This window comes from Patiria miniata, unplaced genomic scaffold, assembly GCF_015706575.1.
Source record: "Patiria miniata isolate m_02_andy unplaced genomic scaffold, ASM1570657v1 HiC_scaffold_27, whole genome shotgun sequence".
Classification (NCBI taxonomy): Eukaryota; Metazoa; Echinodermata; class Asteroidea; order Valvatida; family Asterinidae; genus Patiria; species Patiria miniata.
Genome location: NW_024037066.1, coordinates 2600075 through 2626345, shown reverse-complemented (window position 1 = coordinate 2626345; position 26271 = coordinate 2600075). Strand labels below are relative to the sequence as shown.

Below are 26271 nucleotides of genomic sequence, written 5' to 3'. Positions count from 1 at the left end.
TATTTTGTGAAAACTTGGTAGTTTCATTTTTTGATGTTTGCAAATGTTGTATATTCCCTTTAAGAGATAAACATGCAATGCAGAAGAGAATAGTCTGCTGAAAGGTGGTATCACGTGACCACAACATTCAATTTGTAAACGAATGACAAAGGTTGAAATCCAATCAGTCCGTCCACATACTGCGAGTAGCGATGGGAACCAACCTCAATATCAGTTTGTCATTGTCCATCATCATGTCATAGACATCATCGATGGGTCGATTGCGAACGTCTACTCCATTGATGTCCAGGATTTCATCACCAACTGCGAGAAGGCCTGCGAGAATCTTAGCTGGATGACCATCCCCCAGACGAGTGACAAAAACACCTGTAACAAGACATCAATCAAATGAAGCTGTCAAAACTCAAGAAACATTTCTTGCTTATATGTGAGGCAGTGAGACGGAACTGGGCACAGGCCCTGATGGAAAAAAAGCAAAAAAATGAATAGGGGTAATTTTTTTTCAATTTTCAGATTTACTGATATTTGTAATTTTTGATATGTCCATCACTCATATGTTAAACAAACAGTATAAAAATCGTTCAATAAAAGTGTTTTTGAGGAAAAAGAATTTGCATCTTTCATTTCCACGACTACAGAACTTGGAACTTTAAGAGCCTTTTTCTCAGTATTGTACTTTTTTGACTTTTGATAAATGCGAAGTTTAAACAGCCATAACTTGTCAATGAAATGTCTAATTAAAGTGCAATAAACAGTATTGTAAGGAGAATTACCTTCTGTTTCTTAAGACCTGCAAACTCTCATTTTGACCTCTGCCCAGGTCTGTCTCATTTTGCCAGAGTGCCTCGCACATTAAAAGCCTAACATTTGAGAGGTCATTTGAAGCTGGAAGATGTGTATACAAAAACATCTACTTTTATGATGTTTATGATAAAAACTCATTTAGTAGGATTATGACCTCCTGATGACAGTCAGAACACACTGGCAAAAATGTTGAGTAAAAACACTTGTACTCTGTTGCGTCTTAGAAACACTTCTGTGTTTTAAAGTTACTCACTTAACACAGTGTATCTGCAAATGTCTTCCAAATAAATTAAGATGAATTTTACAGTAATAGTTTGCCTCCAACGACAATCTTACCGGAGCCAAAGTTTGATGTACCCCGGGCGATGTAGAACCCAAACGGTCCGCTTGGCGGCTTGATCAACTCCACAATTTGGGATCCATCGGAATTGATGTTGAGGAGCTTGCCAACTTTCCTCATGTGACTCGGTGACGTGACGTCGGTTCCTTCCGATGTTCGCTGTGGTCGTACGTGCAAACCACTCAGACTCGCTGAGCGCCTGTATGCATCATAGAAATGATTCACCAAGTCAATTCTCTCATTGAGTGGTTACCAGTGTGTGCTAAAGACATAGAGGATCATTCGAAAACACTTAAAAATGAAACTGGCAAAATATTATGAAATAGCTCACTTGATTTAAGTAAATAATATTGCGCAGAGGCGGGTTCAGGTTCATTAAAATACAGGAATACAGAGAAAACGAAGGAGTCTTTTTACTCTGTTAACCCTCCTGCTATTTAAGCAGTCACAGACAGTCAAAATCCACTTTTGCTTCCCCTGCTTTACTTTTAACAAGGGTAGTCACCAGCAGTCAGATCATATGTCCAACAAGCACTGTGACTAGTCAAACTGGGTCAGCAGACAAAGCAGGCAAGTTGTGGTCACAGCTGTTTTATCACTGTCCCGGAGTCGAAGCATACATTGTAGCTGTGTCAAGTTATTTAAGCAGTCTAAGGCAGTCAATCCTGCTTTATGTGGGCTGGGAATTCTTAAGGGCTGAAAACAGTCCCTTGATTGATTTTGACTGCAAGGACAACTTGGCGCAGAATGTATGTTTGCATAGGAGGGTTTCATGAACGTAGATCCGCCACTGATATAAAACATCCAGTGAAATACTTCAGCCTGTATGCTGTCGTTCTAAAAAAAAAAGGAGGAATTTTGTATCAGAACTAGCGCTTGGTAGGACCTATCCATCGCTGAGAACAGTTAGTTGTCTCCAATACTACATCTGTCAAATGGCAGCAAGCCAGCTGTTGACCTCGTGCGTACAACTGAGTTTAATGAACTGACATACAGATCCTTGTCATTTGATTGGTAGAACTCACATCACGTGACATTCATTATTAGTCCCATTCACACCAGGGCTCAAAAAGTCCCATTCGCCCATGGTGAGTGGGATTTACTATTCAACAGTTAGCATCATCCTTGTTCCAAGGCGTGGTATTTTCGTGCAAACGCATGCTGGTGTGAGTGTTGAGGGTTGCACATTTTGTTCCCAAGAGCCAGTTGCTACAGAGTTGGGTCAAACATTTTGTGAAGGGGTGGTTTAGAAGATCTTAAAGAGCAAAAAAAATTCCCACCAATTTTGTATTGAAATAGAAGTTCATTTTAACTGCAAATCAAATGACAAGGATCTATATGTCAGTTACATAAAACAAATATTGAGTGGCTTTAAATTGTGAAATGGGAGAAATATTACCGCTCGGTAAAATCTGGACTTTTCCACTCACTCGACTTCACCTCGTGAAATAGAAAAGTCCAGATTTTACCAAGCGATAATATTACTCCCCTTCTACTCCGAGCCACTCAATATTTGTATAGTATGTATGTACATTAGACGTACTTTCCCATGACAAAGCGAGCTGCATTTTGATGATTGAAGTATCAATGCTCTCACCTCTTATTCAGTTTTCCAGGAGAGTCAGCACTTTCTTGCTTCTTGTCTTTTTTGCTGAAAAGTCCCGTCAGTGACCGTAAAGATGGTGACCGTTTTAACTATTGACAAGAAAACAAAAACACAACAGAGAAACGCTCTTTTAGGCCATATGATTGGCAACAAAAGGGTGGCTAAATTTTGTCAAAAGGGGTGGGACGGGTTGTTGGTTGAGATTTTGAAGGCCACATATAGGTAGACCAAGGACCTGTAGCACTGAATTAAGGGTTTCAATGTTGCATGACATTATTTCAGGAAACTTCAAATAATTCAGGAAATTTCCCCTAGTAGTACCAATAATTAACAATGGTCAGAAATACGAGGTGGTCAGCCACCGTACTCCCTTTCGAAGTTGAGCCTGGCCTTAAATATCGCACGAACACATTCATGTTGATGATGGAAATCACTGAAACTGTTACAAGAACATAAGCAGACTAAGGAAAACGTGGCTGGAAGCAAAGAGGGAAAAATGAATTAAAGTTAGAACAAAGAACAGAAAGAAATTGTTATTGGCATGCTGTGGCCAAGGGTTGGAGTGTTTGGGTTGAACTCTGATGGGGAATATGGTGCTTGTGTTCTTGGGCAAGACACTTTACAACAATTGCCTCTCTCCAAGGGGTACCTGTGAACGTAGAGACCACATTGGGCTGATCTTGGCTGTAGAAAAATCTTATGGCCTGTTGAACAGGGGGTAATAATTTGGGCGATTCACAATGCAGTGCGCCACCAAGAGTTTGCCACGGAAAGTTCATTTTTTTCAGTGCATTGTGGGAGACGGTCGACAAATTCGCAGCATGGGACATTTGAAATTGTTGGCTTTTTCCAGTCAGTAGTTTCGTAAGCGTATGATTCAAGGATCTGTTTGCCCTTTTCTTTTCTTTTTATCAATATGGTGTTTTGTGTAAAGCTATGCCCCATTCTATAACACAATCTACTGACACTCATTCAAACGGACCATGTTTTGTCGACCGTAAACTTGAAAAATGGACCCTTCGCGGCAAACTCTTGGTGACACACTGCATTGTGAATTGCCCGAATTGTGAAGTGCTTTGAGACCTTTGCTATAAAGTGCTATATAAGCGCCACATTATTATTATTATTATTATTACATTATTATAAGACCTAGAAGATGATGTATGAATACCTTAGGTTGTGTATCATTTTCCTTAGTACTTGTATCAATCCTGTCGAGACTCAAGGCCCTTCTCATGGATGTCAGTTTCTTCTTGGTTGCTTTCCCGACGCTCTGAACCTTTTCCGATATAGAGGCACGTGATGTGACGGAGAGACGTGAACCGCTCAGGTCCGAGTAGTGCTCGAAATTCCTAAAAATGCAAACACAACATAAAATAATGTAGGATTATTACCTTGCATAAATAATCACTGTAAGGACTTAATTGTGGGAGATTGAACCAGCGCCCTCAATAGTTGATGCATGAAGCCTTTGACATTTCTACATTGCACAGGGTTGAAAGACACATTGCACAGGGTTTAAAGATACATTGCACAGGGTTTAAAGATACATTGAACAGGGTTTAAAGATCATTCCCCGTGCAATTTTTGAGTTTCATTATGAAAACGTGGGCACGTGTGGTCTAGCGGTGGATCGCAGGATTCATGATCGTGAGGTTGTGGGTTTGAGCCCTGCCATGGCCATGCGTGTTGTGCCCTTGAGTAAGGCGCTTCACCTCAATTACTCCTCTCAACCCAGGTGTTAAATGGGTACCGGCATTATTCAATGCTGGGAAGGTAATAGACTCGCTGTGGAGGAGGTGTGGCGATCCCCCCACAGCAGCATATGAGTCTGGCCCAATCGCTAATGAAAGAGAGATGGGCACTCCGTTCCTGTGAACACAGGTTCGTCCCTTTCCTTTTTTTTTATTATGAAAACTAGTTTTCTTTTCTAAGTATACAAAAGTTATTCGCTCTTGAATTAGACATTGACAGAATCCAAAAGTGGCCCACGTTTAGTTATTGAATTATTACTTTACAATTTCAAATTATTGGCTGCCAGACAATAATTTCCATTCATACTGGGTAGGCTGGTTCCCGCCCCGTAATAAGCATTGATAATGTACGGACCGGGGGCAAGTCTGCTCGCACAGAAGATCTGTTTGTGTCCAAAGCAATGTTTTTTTTTCCAAAAACTGAGGATTTTTGGTTTGAATAAAATATAGAAGTTGAAAATTTAGGAAAAAATTGAATTGGTCAGGATCATCATAATTAGCTTCTTCTGAAATGCACTCAAAACTGATTCTTTATAAACACCTCAGAGTGGGAATAAAATTCCCACGTGCACATAGGAAAAAATTGACCTTTCCGCCCAAAGTGACGATTAACCTCTTATTTATTAAGGATTCATGTAATTAACCTATGACAGTAGAACCACGTCAACACAGCTCGTGAAGTATTGTCCAATTACATGATATACAAATGAACTCAGAACGCGCATAATCCGAGACAAACAAAACTGTACACAATTTCATAGGGTTGTCTAAGGGGCGTGGCTAAATCGCAAACGGCAATAGGTCAATTGGTCTGGCCATCCAAAAGATTTGATCTTCAGAGGCGCTTACATGTACCTTTTGAAGGTTGAACCATCACTGCTGTCGTTACCGACACGCGAGATACTGTCATCAAAGTCAGACGTCACACAGGGATTTTGACTGGACGCATCAGACTGTGACCGGTGCCTTGAAGTGTTCTTGTCACCCGATGGGGGCTTCTTCTTAGACTTGTCCACCTGTGCGTAAATGGGTTCCCCTTGACCCGTGGCTTGCAATGCCTTATCTATGGGAGCAAACGGACAATTGCTAAAAAGTAAGATAGTTTGTTTGTGTATCTGGACAACACAAGTAGGGACAGAGATTTTCTGGCTGAAATACGAAAGAATTAGAATTCATCTTTAGAAGTAAGCCATATAGCATGCTTGAGCTTAACAGAATAAAGACATTAACATAATAATGAATTTGTAAAGGTTTGGCTAAATCCAAATATATTTTAGAGCTTGTGATTTATTAGCATGCTGACCCTGGCAAAATTGTTCAGCAGAAAAGGTTTTTTAACCCTTTTCAGTTGAAATCAATGACACAACACACATAAAATTGGAATGATGATTCATCTTCTACAAAACCATATCATTTAGTTGCAACGGATTTTAGGATAATCAAGAATAATATGGTTGCATTCAGAGAATGTTCACCTAAAGAATAATCAAACACAATACAATAGACCATTATCATGTTGCGGCCATCTTGATTTTTCCCATTCAAATCAATGTAACCAAAGCGAGACTGGAAGGAAAAATAGTCTGGTTCATTTTGGCACAAAAAACATCATCATTCGGTACTGTTATTGGATACAGGGAACATGACTGAAATGGTGGCAGCATGATAAATGTCTACTGAAAGTCAAAGACACATACCCCCGGGACCACTGGTAGAATTTGGATTCTTGGCATTGCTGTTTTCTTTCCTTCGATTCGTCGATCTCTCTTTCTTGCCCTCCTGCCGTTTCTTTTCAACTTTTGCATAAAGTCCATCAACCGAGTCCATATCATTCCAATCATCGGTCACAGGTGTCCTGGACGCTTTCTCACGTTTCTTGCTGTAGGCTCGGTCTGGTATCTGTATTTCTTCGTACGGATTCTCATCGGTTATAATCCTTGAGTTTTGGTTGAAATCAACCGAGCTTGAATCATCTATGCTGGAATACGCATCCTCAATGTGACCACGTCCGCGAGACTGGACTTCATCCTGTGCTGTAGTGGCAAGGGCTTGGTGGTTACCCTGGTCGGGGTTCGGCTGTGTTCTCGAGTGCGATCCCGAACGGGGTCTTCGTTCGCTCTCTTTACCTCGTGGTGAGTTACTGTCTTCAAAATGTACGGACCGTGACGGTGACGGTGGTCTAGACCTAGATGAGGATGATGGTCTTGATTGCTGAGGTGACGGCGGTCTTGATCTGGATGGCGATGGAGGTCTGGTGTCTCTCTTGGATCGTCTGCCGTCTGATTTCACGCTCGACGTCGTCCGTTGATGTTCTTGCTCTTCCCTTCCGTCTTGAGGTGATCTGTCCGTTCTTATAGGGGTATCGGGGAATATTTCATGCCTCACTTCTTCCGTTTCTATGGACTCCACTGAATTGGAACGTTTAGGACGTGCCCCTTGCTCACTCCACACACCAGGCTTATCGGCAGGTGACCTTAAAAAATGTACAGAATTGTGACCATGTTACAGAATATTTACATTAAGACTGTTTTCAAACCAAATACAGTCGACTCTCGTTAGTACAAACTCTGTTAATACAAAATTCTGGTTACAACAAACATAAAGCCTGATGTTCCTCTTAATACAAAATTCTGATATAACAAACAATTTGGCTAGGTCCGAACGAGTTTGTTATAACGAGAGTCGACTGTAGTTCAAGATATTGAGTTTCTTAGCATTTAACTTCCTTTGACACTTTTTACCTCATTATTTTCAATCAAAATTTTCAAGTAGAAATTGCATCATGTTCCTTTGCAGAACAGGTCGTTTCTGCAATTAGCCCTCCTATGCAAACACATACATGTATTCTCTGCCAAGTTGTCCTTTCAGCCAAAATCAATCAAGTGACTGTTTTCAACGGTAAGGAGCTCCCAGCCTACATAAAGTAGGACTGACTGGCTGTGACTGTTTACTTAACTTGATACAGCTACGCTTTGACTGTAGGTGATTGATAAGCCAGCTCTGCCTACTTCTCCCCTGCTTTTGTCTATTGACTGAATTTGACTAGTCAGAGTGCTTGCTTGAAATATGATCTTTATTGACTAGCCTGGGTAAAAGGCATGGCAGGGGAAGAGGATTGCTTTTTTAACTGTCTGTAACTGTTCAAACAGCAGGAGGGTAGTGTGCATGCAAATTCAAGCGCTTCAAAATGGCATGCTGAGTTTCGAAACTACCCATAACAAACCCAGTATCATTTGTCAGATGATGAGACACAGATTAAAGACAAATTTGAAAGTTTCTTCGAACCTTTCATCATGATGATTGAGGCCATAGTCTGTGTTGACAGCACCGCTGACTGGTTGAATGTTATGGTCTGCCCGTAGCGGACCGCTCACAGATTTACCCATGTGCCGACCCGATGTGCCGGTGACGTCTCGTTTCTTGGATAACATTCTCAGAGTATCCCGGGTCGACGGCACTGCTTTGTTAGACTCTTTCCTAGAAACAGCATAAACAAGATTTATGTACAAATGTAATTGACTTTTTTTTCGAGGAAATGTTTACAATTTTGCTTTGGAAGTACCTTTTAGAAAAGTTTTCTATGGAGTGCTATGGCCTTAACAGGTACGTGCACATGCGTACACGTGCAGAAGAGTTAATGTAAGTATTTAAAGTGTCCACGAAATGAAGTTTTTCAAGGAACACATTTTGTGTAACTTTCTACTCCTACTTCTACTTAAATGTATGAAAACTATTTGATATCCTTTTTGATTTATCTTATTAACACATGTCAACATTTAAAATTTTCCATGCTTTTCCGGACAACTGAGGGCGATGTAACTGTGATGTCAATTCAGGACACAACGAATCACCAAAGAAAAGACAATTCTCCAAAAGGACAAAATATCCACACTTTTTGGGGCTGAAATAGCTGTAACATATCAGTTTCTGCCTGAAATGACATCACACTTTTTGCTCATGAATATTGAAATTGAATTAGCATTAAAAAAACCAAAAGGCACCAAAACACATTGCATGGGCCCTTTAAACCCACCATAACCAGGAGTATTACAGAAAGATGAAATGGCATGATTCTTCTGTTGTATTTCATTCTAGAATTTAAGCAGATGAATGTACATGTAGCTTGTTCTGTGAGTTTAGGTGGATCGGTAAAGCATTATATCGACTGTTCTTGCCAGTAGAATACTGGCCTAGTTTTAGGGGGTTTTTTAATGCTGAGGTGGCAAAACTGCAAAACAAATGACACAAGTGACAGCCATGATTTAGCACCATTTTATAGATTACATCAAAAGGTGAAATGTATACACTGTTCAAATGGTCCACATCACAAAACTTACGCATATTCAGTTTGCATTTGATCATGTGCAAGTGCATGTGTACATGTGCATACATGTTGTACGTACATGTACATGTACACTGTGCGCCAGTTGAAGTGTGACTTCCATTTTCTTTGTTCACCCAATTAATACCCAGCCCTCAAATCTACAAGTAAACGAAGAAAGATTTTTTTTTTTTTTTAAAACACGAAACGATTTTTATTCCTTGTGTTTGTTTTCCTATTTCTTCCCTGCTCAAACAATAATTACACTGGCTCCCAGTTGTCCAACGCGTTCAGTTTCACACACTGGTTCACACTTACAAATCACTGAAACACTCTGCACCAGATTATCTCTCCTCTCTTCTCACAATCCAGACCCGTCCTTACTCCCTTCGTTCTGCTGGAGAGTCCCTTGTTATCCCCAAGTCACGTAAACAGGATGGTGACAGGGCATTCTCCATTGCCGACCCCCGGTTATGGAATAGACCCATCCCCATCAGAAATTCAAGCAGTGTTTTGTCCTTCAAAAAGGCTTTGAAGACCCATCTTTTCCCCACATTGTAGCTGGTTGTCCTCTTTTTGTTTTGTCTTCTTTCTCTGTTTCATTCTTTGTTTAGCGCCTTGTATCCGTTGGCAATTTGGCGCTCTATAAATCCAGTCATTATTATTATGACTATCGTAAATGGTACCATTTGGGAGACACCTTAGCGTCATAAGTTACACAATGTCTCCCTAATGCCTCAGCTCCTATTTAGAGGCAACATTTTACCGTCTCAAATAGGCTAGATGGATTGCTATGGTCTTACAATTAGTAATAATACCAAATGTTGTGGGGTAGGAAAAGGGGAAAATTAGGGTTACGGGTCAGGAAAGTTGTGCAGAAATCTACAAGAATGTCCGTTTCGGATTATATTATTATCATGTACACATATGTACGTTACCTGCTTTGAGCTTGTGCACTTTTGGTGTTTGCCCTTCCGACTCCGGAATCTGTGTCACTATCTGCAGTGTGGTAACCTGTCAGGACAGTAGATGATAGGAATTAAATAGCAAATGTTGGTACTAATATTCAAAAAGCTTGTTCACTGTAACCACTTTGCAGTGACTAACTAAAAACAAAAAATTATCAGATACTGTGTTTTAACAGCAAGATGAATAACAAATTTTCAATCAGGGCCAAGTTCGGGCAAGGACCATTAGTCGACTAGTGGTTGATTTGTGACGTACCTTACGCCTGCGCACTGATAGCAACGTGCGAATGCCTCTAGTCAATACTGGTCAAAGTGACATCGCAAAACTTCTGAATCCTGGCTCTCTGCTAGCGTTATGAATGCGCGCGGCTATTGGTTACCAGCGAAGCAACCAACCCCAGTAGGCTGGTTCCAAATAGTCGACTAGCGTAGTCAACCACCGTCGACTAGACAGAGTTCGGGCAAACGTTAGTTAACCATTGGTCAACTATAGTCCTTGCGCGAACTTGGCCCAGATTGACCAATACGGGCAATTCCTGATACAGTGCGCCACCAAGAGCTTGCCAGGGAGAGTAAATTTTTCAAGTTTACAGTGGACAAAAACATGGCCTACTTGCCATTTCAACGAATGTCAGCAGACAACTTGAGGAACATTTTTGATAAATCGAGGCAAAGCATTCCTCCGCCTCACAAAAAATACCATATCTTGAAAAGAAAAGAAAGATACTGGAATCATAACAGACAAACTAACAATTTTAAGCGTCTCGCGCTATGGCAAATTTGTCGACCATCTCCCACAATACACTGTATTGGGAATTGCTCGTGTTAGTGATTAGTTTTGAAGATTCAAGTTTGCCGAGCATGTGCTTAATCCAGCTTAGCTACATGTACATGTACATGTATGACTTAAGGCTTAATTTCATATCAAAACAATTATTAAAGCTTTTCATATCACTATCTTTTGTTTTGTATGACAGGTACACATTTAAAACCCTAAAAATGACTGTCATGCATAAGGTCCGAGTCAAAAAGAATGTGACCGAATTATAAAAAAAATATAAAAAAATAATGTGGCATAAAAAAACCCATACATGTAGGGATGTACATGTTACAGTAACTGTAACAATTTCACATAATTTGCATACATGTACATGTACTCTATTCCCAAGTTATGTCTATTTTAATAAAATGATCACAAAATGTAGCTGTCCACCACTGATCAATAAACTGTTTTACGATACGAACTGATGAATACTCATTACAATGAAACATGGACGTCTTCCCACCTCCAAAAATGAAAACTTGCAAAAATGGAAAACAGACAAAGATCACCATCAATATTTCATAACAGAGTTGACCTGTTCTTCATATATATGAAACACAAAATCTGACAGAAGAAATATGGTTTCTGTCTTGACTCAAAACGCTTTTTGTTAAAATCTCATTTGTATTTGAATGCCTGTGTATAATCTGTAATTCTCACTCCGATCAAAAACTTCCAATGGCATTTCATGGACAGCTACATGTATAAAATAAGTTCCTTCAGTAAACCATGCATATAAATTCTGACAATTTCAGTAATTCTTTTTTTCTTTTAGGTGAATGAAAGAACATGCTCTTTTAAGACATTCAATGGTGTATCAAATTTGATTGCTTTTTAAGAAGAAAAATCATTAATCCAGTTCACTTTCTTTTCGACTAACCCAGTACAATACACAGAACATTACCTCTATGGATGTTCCTTGTCTCACTGGATGTTTGATAAATAGGACCACTAGCATGCCTGCGTAGCTTATACCCTGTGGATGGCCCCCTCATACAATCCTGTTCATCAGTATCCTCAGATCGACTTGAAAATGCATCAACGGACCGACTAGAACTTTGCTTTGCACTCTTGCCAGTTTGTCTGGCATTGAGGTTCTCTGTGCTGCTTCGATACTCTATTCCTTGCAGATTTTCGGCACTCGCATATTTCCTGTAGTCAGTTTTTGTGTCCGGCGGAGACATTGAACCATCGGTGCTGATGTTACCTTGACTCGGCCTTCGAACACGCGATAAATTCGGCGAGCGCAGAAGGTCTCCCATCCTACTCTTATTTTTTTGCAGACGTTCCCGTATGGTTTGAGATTTGTTTTCCTTCTTGTGTTCCGTTTCATCTCTCGGTGTACTCGGAGGCGTGGGTTGACGCGCCGTCTCTCCGTCGGACAAACTTTGCCGACTCCGATTGAGGAGGAGGTTAGCAGCTCTTCGCAAACTGCTTCTCGTCCGAGATCCTCTGCGAGGTTCCTGAGGCGGCTTGGGCAACATGCGGGGGCTGATGTCGGGCTCAAACTGCGGCGCTCCATTGTGGATGGGTGCTTCTGATGAATGTGCAGGCTGGTTATGCTCGTTGCCAGGGGCCGGTGATGCACTGTTCTGAGACGATGGGCCCCAACTCATCCGCAACTGCTGATAAAACTGGGAGGCCAGTTGTGGCTGCGCTTTGTTCTGCCTAACGAACCCATTAGACATATTTGGGTTGGCGTGGTGAGTGGCAGTTCCTGGCATTTTACTGGCACTCGCATTTTGAAGTTGCTGGCAGTGCATCTGATTGAGGTTACATTCTGTATCGTCACTCTGCATAATGGAACAATATAAAGACATTCATTTGAATTGTAAAAAAAAATGGGTTGTAAAAAAGTAAAGCTTACTCCGTAACTTGCCGGAAATTAAACTCAAGGGCTGAAGAATTAACGTCACATAAGTTCTGAAATTAATTCATGCCATCTTGGCAATTACATTCATGTTAACCCTAGAAGAATTGGGGCCTTCATAGCTTCAGCATGGCCCTCATCAATCTAAGGCTGGGTAACATGAATGTTTGCCAAAGTTATGTGTACACGAAAAAACATTAGTTGAGGAACAAATGGGCAATGGAGTATTGTTGATGTACCCTAGCGTGGCGCACTTTGATTTTTCACCGATGGTGCCTAGCTAGAGCAAAAGTTTTAACTGAAATTTCATAAAAAACGAAATTTCATCAAGTTCTAAACACACCCGTTCATAAATTGCGAGTTTATCTACCCGTTACAAAGTGACAAGAAAAATGTATTTTGGCGTGATTTTCCGATTTTATTTCAAAGTGCATGTAGTGAACCCTTTAAAAATGCCCCCCCCCCAAAAAAAAAATAAGAAAACAATTTTCCGACAAACTTCTAGTTGTGTAAGTAGAGATAATAATGGTATATCAGAATTTATCAACTTTATAGAAATTCTTAAAGGTTAATTTGGAATATTCTGAGATTTATTCAAGTGCGCCACGTTTATTCAAGTGCGCACACGATTTTGTGCCCAATTTCCGGACGCCACCGTTTTTGAATTTCGGATTTAATTTCCTGACACCGAAATTGTTCACAGAGGTTAAATAGCAAGCATTAATAAGGTAAAAGTACCAGTATTTCACTAAATGAATTTGAAGTTTGTCAACAAAGAAGTTTGGCAGCACTGCATGAGGAATGTCGAGGTAAACGTCGCCATGTTCCTATTAGTATCAGAAGACAAAATTCCACTTTTAGGTGATTGGATTCACTTAATTTAGGTAATGATGTTAAAACTAATAATGCGATAAAAGATAGGGTTGTGATTTTCTTTTTTTTGGGGGGGGGGGGGACTTTTGGGGATAAATAACAATGAAGACGACAAAACACAACGCAAAAATGAAGACGGTGACACTGATAACTGCTGCATACACTGTGTTGATTTGCATGGCATCGACTGAAAAAAATGTACATGGTAAGATGGAGTCAGTTATGAATGATAAAAATACTCTTAATTAAGGTCTAAAACGAAAGAGGGGCCTGTAACACCACAATCATCAAAAAAATGTCACAGCATTTTTATTATAAATTACACACACTCATTTATGCAACTGAAACTCAGTGAAGATTTTTTTCTGACTGACTTATTAGGCCTAACATTATATGTGAACATGGTGTGCAAGCTAACTATTCAGACTAGGAATGCAGCAACAGTAAGGCGTAAAACTAAGTTTAAAAAATAAACGATATTGAACTTTGGTTAAAACTTTAATTTTAACTGAAAGTTTGATATCATTTTCTTCATGTTCTTAAAACTTAGTTTTACGCTGTATGGCACTGTCCCACTCCTAGCTGTAGTGAAAGGTCACCAAGTGTTAAGTGTTTTAACTTAATGCACAAACTTGACAGATTTAGTACATGTATTTACCATCTTTTGTGAGTATGATGGACTAATGTTACGAGGCACAGGCACACCACCGGCACTTGGTGGTCGTCCAACCATTCCAACCTGTTGATATGGCTGCTTTCCATCATGTCCCTCTGTCAGTGTTACAGGTCCGTTGACGTTTTCAATATTTCTAAGTTCGTTTTCAACACCACGTAGACCAACCCCATTTATCCTAAGAGACACTGCGCCAGGCTGACGGTGAACACTCACGCCATTACTACCGGCTTGATCAATTACGTTTGTGACCAATAAATCCTGTCGCATTGATAACACAAGATCTTCGACGCTCACGTCGACTTGGTCTTCATTTACACCGCTCTGTGTGGTAACTGGACTTCCTTGGAAAGTTGATTCACTTCTGTACTGCATAAATTCCATACTGGCTGTCGATTAACAGTTTTTATTTGCTGTTGTTCCAGAGTCCACGGTCTATCCTTTTCATGATGTCAATCAATTTGCAACTGCGTCCGTTGAAACACATAAAATGGCGTCCTTTGTTGCTAGTTTACGTACTCGATTCCTGCATTCTTTAATGTGACCAATTGAGGGCGCTATTACAATTTTATGGTCAGATTTTTTGGGGCACACGTATTAAGTACTGTACAGATCGTACGGACAGTCTACTGGAAAAGTGAAACAGGAAGTAGTTGTTCATGGGGAATGGTGCCCCTGGCGTTGGATAGGTAAAAAGCAGATTTATGCGTTAATAACTCAACTCATGCAGATAATGTAAAATTTTAAAGCAGTTTATTTTCTGATTAATAGCACCACTCATGTGCTTCCCGGGGAAATGCCTAAGTGCCTAAAAAATCTGTCCACTATTCATTATGTGTATAATTGTTCATGGCTTATTCTCAACAGGATTGTTTTTGAAAGTAAACAATATTTTTCAATTAATTGTTAATTAAATGATTAATGACTTTTCTTCTTTCTAAAGAATTTGTGTATTATATTGTACAGCGCTTGTGACGCCTAGTGACATGTAAAGCGTTTAAAGTTTTTTTTTAATATCTGTTATTATTATACCGTCAAAAAATGAAGGGGGTCAATCAAGCATTGTATTGTCATGAGCAATGGGTTCTACTTGGGAAACGCTTCTATTCATAATAACTTATTTTAAAAAAATTCAAAGCGAAAAACCTGAATCGGGTTTCAACGTTTGAATAATTTCAGGCCGGAAAGTTGTGGACTGTTGAAGCAACTGCTGCTTGAGTCCTTATTATATTGGTTCCCCCCATAACAACATTTACATTGAATTGCTAAAGGTACTCAACATGTTACTTTTTTTCCACTGATAAGTCTTTTATTTCATTTTATTCATTTATTCATTCACTCACTCAATCACTTAACCTATCGCGCGCCGTTTGCGAGTTAGCCACGCCCCTTCAAGAGAACCCCCCCTATCCGGTTCGTTAGTGTGACGTCACCTCCAGCACTTTCTGCACTATTGGAACCGGAAGTTAACGCAGCTTGAGCGTTTGTAGCCAATGGGCGCTAGTAATCAGTGGTGCGCGTGCGTGTATGACGTTTTTACTAACGAACCGGATGGGGAATTGTGTACGCTTGCCTCACATTTTGCGCGTTCCGCGTCCATTTGTATATCATGTGATTGGACAATGTTTCACAAGCTGCGTTGACGCGATAAGGCAGCTAGATACACATGTGTTTACCTACTCAACGCTAGCGGCGCCCTTCCCATGGCCCAATGGCATGGTTAACATTATTTCAGCTTGTTGCGTCACGCTGCTAGTGCAATACCTCTTTCAAGTTGGCTTTTTTCTGTATATACTTGTATTCCATGATATATTTTAATGATCGTGACGGGGATATGGCTTAGTGGTATAGCATTCGACTGCAGATCGAGAGGTCCCCGGTTCGAATCCGGGTGTCCCCTGAAGTGGATTCTTTTTATGTAATCAAAATGCTCATTTTTTTGCGGTGATATTATTTTTTTAAAAGTTCTGATTTGTCTTGTGTCATATACCGTTGAGTGCAAACTACCGCCTTCCCAATTCGACTTTTAACAGTAAAAAAATGTCATGTATTATGTTTGAAATAAGAATTGAAAGTCACACTGTGTATGTGATTTTGTGATGCCGTTCAGCTGAAGTACATTTTGATTTCGGTGAATGCTGATCCTATAAATCTAGCCATCACGGTGAAGCCCGTCGCGATTCGGCCCGATAATTTGGTGGTCGGGTACCCCGAAGCACACCCTTAATTTTTTCCACTCGTGCAGAAAGGAGCCCTGCTGAATCCCTTCGCCCTCGTCAGACGCCGTTCTACCGGGGGGGGGGGGGGGGGGGGGGGGGGGGAGGGTAGTCCCCCCCCCCTCCCCAAAACTTTCGGTGATGTCATGAAATGTTCGAGCACCCTCTAGCCGGCAGGTAAACAATTTCATAAAACGCATTTTCAGTTGACGTATCCTTTTATCGTGTCTATTATCGGGGGGGGGGGGGGGGGAGGGTAGTCCCCCCCCCCCCCTCCCCAAAACTTTCGGTGATGTCATGAAATGTTCGAGCACCCTCTAGCCGGCAGGTAAACAATTTCATAAAACGCATTTTCAGTTGACGTATCCTTTTATCGTGTCTATTTGTTTTTCATTTGGGGGGGGGGGGCGTGATTTCATGAGATATTCGAGCGCCCTCTAGTGGCAGTTTAACCATTTTATTTTAATTTCAAACATTTTCAGTTGACGTATCCTTTAATCGTGTCTTCATTTGTTTTCATTTTTACACCCGATGTTGTATAATTCACGTGCAGATACTCATGCGTTTACCTACTCAACGCTAGAGGCGCCCTTCCCCACGGCCAAATGGTCCATTATTTGGAATATTACAAACTTTGAACGAGAAGTCAGAATTAGTTTCTCATTGTAACTAAATTAAAACAAAAGAACAATCTCTACACCTGTGTTTTTACAGTCTTTAATTCAACTTTCCAGGCGGGCGTTGGACTCGATGAAGTGGAAAATGCGACAAAATACAAGTTCCTAGGGGACACCCGGGTTTGAACCGGGGACCTCTCGATCTGCAGTCGAATGCTCTACCACTGAGCTATATCCCCAGATCTGATGTACTCTCTCCCTTTAGGATTGTTGTCTTTCAAGTCCGAGCCCAGACATAATTAGCTCATTGAAATTACGCAAAAACAAAATGTTGATTTGATTAACATTTTAAAGGGAAAATTCATTAATGAGGACAGCATACCCCCCAAAATAGTTTTTCTTTAAAATTGTTTTCCATCAGAGGATCATGAAATAAATATTTGTATCAAAAATTATATAAAGGTTCAGCATAGATAAAAATCAAATGAAAACTATTATTTAGGGGACACCCGGGTTTGAACCGGGGACCTCTCGATCTGCAGTCGAATGCTCTACCACTGAGCTATATCCCCAGACATGATGCACTCTTTCCCCCTTAGAATTGTTGTCTTTCATCACCGAACACAGACACTAGCTATAACTTCTTGAAATGCAAAAACAAAATGATGATTAATTTTGAATAATAATTTAGAACAGCACACCATGGAAAATCAGCTTTTGCGGACAGAATACCCCGCCCCCAAAGCATATGTGTCATTCAAATTGTTTCCCTTAAGGATCATCCCAAAAAACCTCATGCTTGTCATCAAATAAAATGTTCAGCAAAGATATTAATCAAATGAAATGAAAACAGTTATTAAGGGGACACCCGGATTTGAACCGGGGACCTCTCGATCTGCAGTCAAATGCTCTACCACTGAGCTATATCCCCAGACATGATGCACTCTTTCCCCATTAGAATTGTTGTCTTTCATCACCGAACCCAGACATTAGCTTCGTGAAATGCAAAAACCAAATGATTAATTTTGATTAATAATTTAGAACAGCATACAAGACAAATCAGTTACTGCGGACAGAATACCCCGCCCCCCCCCCCCCCCCAAAGAAAAAATATTCGTCTTTCAAATTGTTTCCCTTAAGGATCATCCCCCAAAAAACTCATGCTTATCATCAAGTGAAATGTTCAGCAAAGATATAAATCAAATGAAGTGCAATGAAAACTATTATTTAGGGGACACCCGGATTTGAACCGGGGACCTCTCGATCTGCAGTCGAATGCTCTACCACTGAGCTATATCCCCTGACATGCTGCACTCTTTCACCCTTAGAATTACTGTCTTTCATCACCGAACACAGACACTGGCTATAACTTCTTGAAATGCAAAAACAAAATGATGATTAATTTTGAATAATAATTTAGAACAGCACACCTGGAAAATCAGCTTTTGCGGACAGAATACCCCGCCTCCAAAACATGTTTGTCATTCAAATTGTTTCCCCTTAAGGATCATCAAAAGAAAAATGATGCTTATCATCAAATAAAATGTTAAGCATAGATATAAATCAAATGAAATGAAAAGAATTATTTAGGGGACACCCGGATTTGAACCGGGGACCTCTCGATCTGCAGTCGAATGCTCTACCACTGAGCTATATCCACTGACATGCTGCACTCTTTCACCCTTATGTTGTCTTTCATCACCGAACCCAGACATTAGCTTATGCAAAAACCACATAATGACATGATAAATCATTGAGGACAGCATACTAACAAAGTGTTTTGTGTTTGAAATTGTCTTCTGGCAGGATCATAATTCGAATTATGTACGGCCTGTCATCAAATAAAATGTTCAGCAACGTTAAAAATCCAAATGAAATGCAATGAAAACTATTATTTAGGGGACACCCGGATTTGAACCGGGGACCTCTCGATCTGCAGTCGAATGCTCTACCACTGAGCTATATCCCCAGACATGATGCACTTTTTCACCCTTAGAAGTGTTGTCTTTCATCACCGAACCCGAACTATGAAGGAAAAAGCAGGATAATCAGTGATTGTGCGATATAGATATACAACACAGGTGTACATGTACATTATTGATTTGATGAAGGAAATGATTAACGACATATACATGTACGTTTGTTATTTCAGCTTGTTGCATCATGCTGGTGCCTCATATGGCTTTTTATATATTTATATACCACGTATACGGTCGTGACGGGGATATAGCTCAGTGGTAGAGCATTCGACTGCAGATCGAGAGGTCCCCGGTTCAAATCCGGGTGTCCCCTAAATTGCATTTTTTTTATGTCATCATCTTTTATTTAAAAACATGCTCAATTATTTGCCGTTATATTAAATTTTAAGTACTGATTAATATTTGTCGTTTGTTCATGCATTGACTGCATGCAAACTACCGCCTTCCTAATCGACTATTAACTGTAAAAAAATGTCATCATTATTACATGACAGTAACATTCGACTGCAGATCGAGAAGTCCCTGGCTAGAATCAAGGTATCCCCTTTATATTTATATTTGGGAACGCAGTGCTCAAAACTAAATAATCATTCCCTATCACATTTGCATATGAAAGGGGTTTCTTTTTAGTAGTGATATATAGGCCCTACACTTCCAAACTTTTCTCCTCTTTGAATGACTGAAAAAATATGACAAATAACATCAGCCAATGACCTTAAATTCATAATTATGCACGCATGCGCATAAATGGGCCTGGCGGCCAAGAGCGAAAGCGGTCCATTGAAAATGCAAAGGGGTCCAAATATTCGGGTAATTTTCTCTCGATTTAGTGCAGGATTGTTGTCGTTTTTTCTTTAGAAAAACACCTTAAATCGCCATAGGCATTGCTTTCTGGTCTAAGTGTGGAAATCAGCAGGGCTCCTTTCCGCACGAGTGGACATAAATTAAGTGTGCTTCGGGGTACCCGTCCACCAAATTTCGGACCGAATCGCGGTGCTGAATATCGCGGCGGGCTTCACCGTGCCTGAATTTTGATATGATCAGTATTCACCGAATGTACTTAAGCTGAACGGCATCACAAAATAATCAAAGTGTGACATTCAATTCTTATTTCAAACATTAACATAGTTCCATTCCCATGTCTACTTTTTATTTGTTCACCGGGAAATCTAGTCTTTTGTTATTGGGGTTTGAGGCCAGAATTCACAAAAGAGTTGAAAAAATAAAGACACGGAAAACGATGAATTTATTGTTCATATTTATTAACCCATAACCAAAATATATATTTTTTATAATGTTGAGCGGCGTTAGGGTAAGCTAAATAAAGTTTGGAAAATATCGAGCTCACACATGGTATTGGGAAACCATGAGTGTCCACAATGTCAAAACAATGATACGATAACGCTACAATACATAACTCCTGTAAAATGTACCTTTAGGGAGACACGTTATCATCAAATTTATACCTTAGGGAGACATGGTAGGTCAAGGAAGACATTTGAATATCTCCATAATGTTTCAAGTCCTATTTCCAGGCCAAATGAATTGTCGCAAATATGTTACATCGATTCCTCGTGTTGCAAAACCGAAAGTTTCGAAAGGTTTGGTGAAGGTATATGATGAGGTTGGGTTAGTGTTTGGGGAAATTAAAGTTGCTGTTGGGATTTTTTTTTTTGCACAAGTCTATTGGAATGCCTCACTGAGGTAACATTTCCCGTGATTATATAACTTTCATGATAAAATAGTATGGATATTTACTGTTCTATATCAGGCTTAATTGTATAGCGAGTACTTTTTGCACTATAGTTAGTTGTTCGTGGGCACTGGCGAATAGTTTTTCCAAGATATAATACACACTTTAAATATTGACAAAATTGATAAAATAAAAGAATATATATTATCATGATATAGTACAAAAATAATTAAAAGTGAATAATAATCCCCCATTTCTTAAAGCGGACGATTGGACCATTCGTTGTACATCATTATTTTTCCTTTAAAGTTCCGATGACAATATCATTCAAAATGTAACACAGGACAGTTAAAAGTCAACTTCTGCTGAAATAACAGACCTTGACATATGTATTTTTTGGGGTTAATTCAAACAGTTCTTCTGATGCACATATCAAAATTGTATCGTTATAATTGAAAGCAGTCATTTCCAGCAGGGCTTGGTTACCCTTTTCTTTTTTTTAAATTTGACCATAACTCTTTACCTTTGTTTTCAGACGATGGCAAATAATCCTCAGGTAATAGTTATTAATGAGCCACTCAATTCATGTTCACGCACCTCAGCTCAACACCCCCGCATTAGAACAAACGGCCACTTTTTTTCTTTGCCAAAAAAAATGTTTTACGTTCTTTTTGTGAACTTGTTGTGATCAACTTTGCCAAAAAAGCCAGATTGTGTCAGAATTTACTATCTATGATCACAGGTCCGAAAATGGCATGAAATCATGCAAACGCAAGCAGCATTTTGTTTTTGGTCAGATTCCAACAACTACTCGGGTATCTTCATCAACTATTCGGTAGACTCGCTATTTGGCTCCAACAAGGTAAATGAGGGGAACCAGTATCAATACATCAAAAACATATATAAAGTATAAGCAAAAACATACATAAAGTATTAGGAAAACATACACGCATATATTCATTGTTAGCCAAATACACAAATTGAACCCGTAGAGTCGTAGGAATGATGTTAATTTCTCCTCAACAAAAATCAGACAATATGTCGAACAAGATGTCCAACAAGATCTAACACGCTTTCAAATTCACGCAGATTTCCAACTTAAGATCAAAGTAGCTTTTCGCTTTTAAAATATAGCATTCCATTTCATTATCTTTTTTTTCCCATTTTGATACCTAAAAATAGAATACGGATGGAGTACATGAATACATTCATTACGTATAAGGTGTAATATATAAATACACGTGTGTATGTCATTGAGTGATATTGAATATCCGTTATACCCTCCACCCGATATAATGGCGAAACCTCAGAAATATATACACTCTTTAAAAACAAATACCACAAGTACCTAGATGAGAATATGGCTATTTATCGATAGGCTTTCGCTTTTAATCCGTACATCCATTATTATTCAATCCAAGCGAAATTTCGCAGGCTTCCGGGAGTACTGAATGAGCCTAAAACTAAATTTAAATCAAACAGTCTATAACGATATACAGTTATATAAAAGTCTTCTCAGTGTTTTAAATGTACTTGACAAAAACACACTCTAAAAACTCAGCAATAGACCTTTATCATGCTGCCACCATTTCAGTCATGTTCCCTGTATCCAATAACAGTACTGAATGATAAACTTTTTTGGGCACAAAGGAATCAGACTATTTTTCCTTCCAGCCTCGCTTTAGTTACGTTGATTTGAATGGGAAAAATCCAAATGGCCGCAACACGATAATGGTCTATTAAACACAATTTTGCTATCACTTGGTAAACATGTTTAGAAGCTTAACATTATGTACACGTTCCATTCCTAAAAAGCACACTCTAAAAACAGTGCTCAGCAATTAAACACAATCTTGCCGTCATTTGTAAACCTGTTTAGAAGCTAAACATTATACACCTAGACATGTTTAATTATGAAACATGTTTACAATCTGATAGCAAAAAAAGTGTTAAGAAAAGTGTTTAATTGCTAAACACAGTTTTTGCAGTGCAGAGAACTAGCGGATGTTGTGTCAAAGGTTAAAAGTTCATGAAAAGGAATTAAGAAAAAGTGTTGCATGGTACACTGTTAAAAAAAAAAAGTTGGATAAAAAAGCTATGTGCCTAAAATTGGCACATGTAGAAGTTAGTTAATTCAACTAAAAATGGACCAACTATTCGGATTTTTTTCCCCAATATAGTATAGGCAGTTGGTATGTTGACCATCATCCGGCAAAATACCCAGGCGACTGCCCAACCTGTTTGTTTATAGTGTAAAGATAGGTTGGAGAGGCAGTTTAGATTTGCAAAGTTCTATATTTATAGCATACTATTGTCAGCTGACACGTATAAAGGAATTTTATTTTAAGGTATAATATCATTAATTCTACGCCTGTTTAGTATAAGCTTATACTGAATACAGGCCCAACACCGACATTTACATTTATCGAGAGATAGAAGCATCAAGATGGAGGATCTGATGATATGCAGGCCGTCGTGATTAAAACCCAAAACGATTTTAAAAATAATGGAATAATTTCGGCTTGGGCCATTACCCGCGTCCATGCACCTAGCCGGGTTTAAACGTACTGTTTTAATACCGACCAAGCACATATTTTTTCCCCTTTCATAAATACCTTTCGGTCAAAAAGTCAAAACAAGTAAACATTCACAAATTTCCAACGATTTTTTCCAAAACAATTATACTTCATGTTTGTGGCGCAGAACGCAGCGGTGTTTTACCGGCGGTTTAAAACCAACCACGTGACGGGCTCTCGACCAATAGACCCCTCTCATAGACAACCGCCTTCGTAGGCAAATTACAACTGCGTATTCAACGCCATCAGGTACGTGTGTGCACAGCCGATGCGCGTCACGCAAATTTAACTCCCTCAATGCCGATGGACGTGAAAATCTGTAGGCAGTGACGTCATTTGAGAGATATCTTCAGGAATGAGTAAACTGTCTCAGGTATTGACCTATTGCCGTTTGCGAGTTAGCCACGCCCCTTAGGCAACCCTATGGAATTGTGTATGATAAATTGTGTTTGTCTCAGATTTTTGCGCGTTCCGCGTCCATTTTGTATATCACGTAATTGGACAACATTTTACAAGCTGCCTTGACGCGATTCTCTTGCGATAGGTTAATTTATGAATAAGGATAAAAAAAACAAGGGTAGCTTTTTTTGACATTTTACCGCAGGATTAAAAAGAATGAATTGTAGAATACGTTACAGTCGGGTTTCTCAAATGTAGTCGACGGATGCAAAGTCTAGTTGACCATGGGATTGCGCACCACACGACCTGCAAGGTTGACCTGGTGATTAAAAAAATTAACAATGACTTGATAACAAAGTACAGTTATACATTTTCCACTTTATAACTCAAATTGCTATACGGCAGACCTTCACAATGCACATACGACAATTAAGAGCAGACTGAAACCTCGAGCAAAATTCACTGATTTTTGTAGTCTTGATTTTTGTAGTTTCAAAATTTACAAATTTGTAAGCTTGATGTTAATTACTCACAGGGGGATCCTCATGGTAAGGCCCTTCCATTCCAGTAACCATGTAGGGTCGGACAAACTCCTCTTGACCAGACAAGTTCTTCACAGAAAGAGGGGAAAAAACATAAAGGCAATTATACTTTACTTGAAAAAAATACTTCACGAAATCGACTGTGTAAAATACCATAAACACTGTTCAGCCTTACCTGCTGTAGGTAGGGAGATCGGCTCATCACGTGCATCAGACGATTCATCCTATCCCCCTCATCATAGGCATCTACCGAACGGGAGACATCACCATACTCCGCGCTCAGATCAACGTAGTTATCGAAAGCGTTCCGGCTTTCTCTTGGCACACGAGACCGTTGCCTGTCCTCACGGTAAGCCAGTGCCTTGGCCTGTTGCCTCTGAATGAGGAGACACATGCAGACCAGCATGCACACCACAACGGTAATCAGCACAATCAAGCCAACGATGATGAGTACTAAAGCGACTGTGGATAGGCCGCCATCGTCAGGCTCTGAATGGGACACCGATTAAAAAACACTTGGAGGTTAGTATATGCTGTGAATACAATGCAGTACTGTATTCTGACATAAGTAATGACAACAGTCTGACTTTAAAGACCAACTATACGGACACAATTTCATAAGCTTTGGCAACAGCAACTATATAAAATTTCATCATATGCAAAGATAAAGTATAGATACGCTGTGGCATGTTGTTGCATTTTATTCTCATTTAATACTGGCGAGACCCGCTTTTAATTGCAGTTAATCTCCGTAAAAAATAAACAAGTTAACTCAAACAGCTACATATAAGAGAAATTGTTAGATTTCACCTACTTTGCGATGCAAAAGCAAGTTCGGTTTATTTCACGGAAATTTCAATAAAAATTGAATTCATTGTAGTAACGGATAAAGTCACAATAAATCTTGCTACACCTATCAAAAATTTGCTTGTGTGTTCGGTAAAACTATAGGCCTAGTATAAACCGACCCCAAACTCGTAGATATAATGCTATTTTCACACACAAAAAAAATTAAACCTCAACAAGCTTACCTTCAAGTTCTGTCTCGCAACGTTCCCCGGTATATGAAGCTTGACAACTAAAACAGAAAAAACAACAAAAAGAATAATTAAAACTACATATTTCATTGTGTTGAAAAAAAAAAGGAATCGTCCTACTCATTTACTGTAGATTTTCGTTAAATACCCAAACATACCCCCTATTTTCGCAAGTAATATACTACTGATCTTGTGAATTCCTGAATTCCGTTCAGATTCCGTTCATGAAAACCACGAACAAAATTAGGAAATTCGAATAATATTTTCCTTGGTTGGGCATTACATTTGTGTTGGTGGGTGCATTACGATTGATATTACCCATGGATATTTGTTCATGGATTTTGGTTTTACCTGCACGTAAACAATACGTTAGGGAAGTTTCCAGACGTCTCACAAGTCCCACCATTCTTGCAGTAAGTAGGTACACAGACTACTTCCCCATCTGTCGTGAAAAACAAAAATCCTCAAACTCTAAGTGGATTTTATATTAAAGCATCGAGTTTTTTTGGCAATTGAAGTTTACAAAGGCCGTTAGAATAACAAGACAACCTTTTGGCCTTTATCGGCTACAATGGACACAAGACGAGGGCGCTATTTGGATTCGGTTAACCTTCTTGTATTTACCCGAACCAATAAGCATAAAGGCCAATGATCGTGGACCATTGCAGTGGTTTATTCTAATGCAGAACAACAGGAATAATGCATATCCAGCCTTTTCGAAACATGCATGGAAGCTCAACTGTAATGGATTATATGATTCGACATACTGATATCTTCAGCGGCTAAACAAGAGAATAAGCAGCACTACACAGTTAGACGGTAGTTTGCTGCAAGACACTTTAAAATATTACGGTATGAGACAAACTGAAGCTGAATTCAATGATCAAGACCGCGATTCGCATGGCTCTTAATCCTTGCCTATACTTGCAGTTTGAAGAAGTGGTATTTCAGGTGGAATAACAAGCAACTTTTAAAATTTTCTAAATAGCAGCCTTTTCTTGTTATTCGACCTATATTTTGTTTTCCAAGGGCAAATCTGCGATGGCCCTGTGTGGCCAAATGTATTTCTCATGATATGCTTTAACGGTGCCAAATGCCATGCCACGCTTGTATCATCAAAGGCACATAATCCCATCACCTATCTGCCGTACAACTCGTATGTAAAATGAAAACATTGCAT

At 39.5% G+C, this 26271-nt stretch overlaps 2 protein-coding genes and 8 non-coding genes across 18 annotated transcripts in view; 2 read left to right on the top strand and 8 right to left on the bottom strand.

Annotated features, from left to right (window-relative positions):
* On the bottom strand, window positions 1-14572 carry LOC119734424 (serine/arginine repetitive matrix protein 1-like). The gene is made up of 10 exons (XM_038207924.1): window positions 14018-14572; window positions 11521-12409; window positions 9764-9839; window positions 7790-7981; window positions 6202-6977; window positions 5360-5567; window positions 3922-4102; window positions 2742-2839; window positions 1141-1343; window positions 1-366 (listed from the first exon to the last, which is right to left on the bottom strand). Exons 1-10 carry the CDS (start codon window positions 14414-14416, stop codon window positions 164-166), a joined length of 3225 nt encoding a protein of 1074 aa, XP_038063852.1. The 5' UTR covers window positions 14417-14572; the 3' UTR covers window positions 1-163.
* A 1288-nt stretch (window positions 14573-15860) lies between these two features.
* Window positions 15861-15932, top strand: Trnac-gca. The gene has a single exon. It is a non-coding gene; the product is annotated as a tRNA-Cys (tRNA).
* Window positions 15933-17032: 1100 nt separating this feature from the next.
* On the bottom strand, window positions 17033-17104 carry Trnac-gca. Its single transcript has one exon. It is a non-coding gene; the product is annotated as a tRNA-Cys (tRNA).
* A 261-nt stretch (window positions 17105-17365) lies between these two features.
* Window positions 17366-17437, bottom strand: Trnac-gca. The gene has a single exon. It is a non-coding gene; the product is annotated as a tRNA-Cys (tRNA).
* A 287-nt stretch (window positions 17438-17724) lies between these two features.
* Window positions 17725-17796, bottom strand: Trnac-gca. Its single transcript has one exon. It is a non-coding gene; the product is annotated as a tRNA-Cys (tRNA).
* Window positions 17797-18094: 298 nt separating this feature from the next.
* Window positions 18095-18166, bottom strand: Trnac-gca. The gene has a single exon. It is a non-coding gene; the product is annotated as a tRNA-Cys (tRNA).
* A 287-nt stretch (window positions 18167-18453) lies between these two features.
* Trnac-gca lies at window positions 18454-18525 on the bottom strand. Its single transcript has one exon. It is a non-coding gene; the product is annotated as a tRNA-Cys (tRNA).
* Window positions 18526-18762: 237 nt separating this feature from the next.
* Trnac-gca lies at window positions 18763-18834 on the bottom strand. Its single transcript has one exon. It is a non-coding gene; the product is annotated as a tRNA-Cys (tRNA).
* A 251-nt stretch (window positions 18835-19085) lies between these two features.
* Trnac-gca lies at window positions 19086-19157 on the top strand. The gene has a single exon. It is a non-coding gene; the product is annotated as a tRNA-Cys (tRNA).
* Window positions 19158-23524: 4367 nt separating this feature from the next.
* Window positions 23525-26271, bottom strand: part of LOC119734296 — a 42364-nt gene continuing 39617 nt past the window's right edge. For all 9 annotated transcript variants that reach the window (XM_038207714.1, XM_038207715.1, XM_038207720.1 and 6 more), the window contains 5 exons: window positions 25443-25533; window positions 25086-25132; window positions 24230-24543; window positions 24046-24123; window positions 23525-23831 (listed from right to left, as the gene is read on the bottom strand). In XM_038207714.1, the coding sequence (XP_038063642.1) occupies window positions 23787-23831; window positions 24046-24123; window positions 24230-24543; window positions 25086-25132; window positions 25443-25533 (575 nt within the window). In that variant the 3' untranslated portion in view covers window positions 23525-23786. The remainder of the gene's footprint in view (window positions 23832-24045; window positions 24124-24229; window positions 24544-25085; window positions 25133-25442; window positions 25534-26271) is intronic.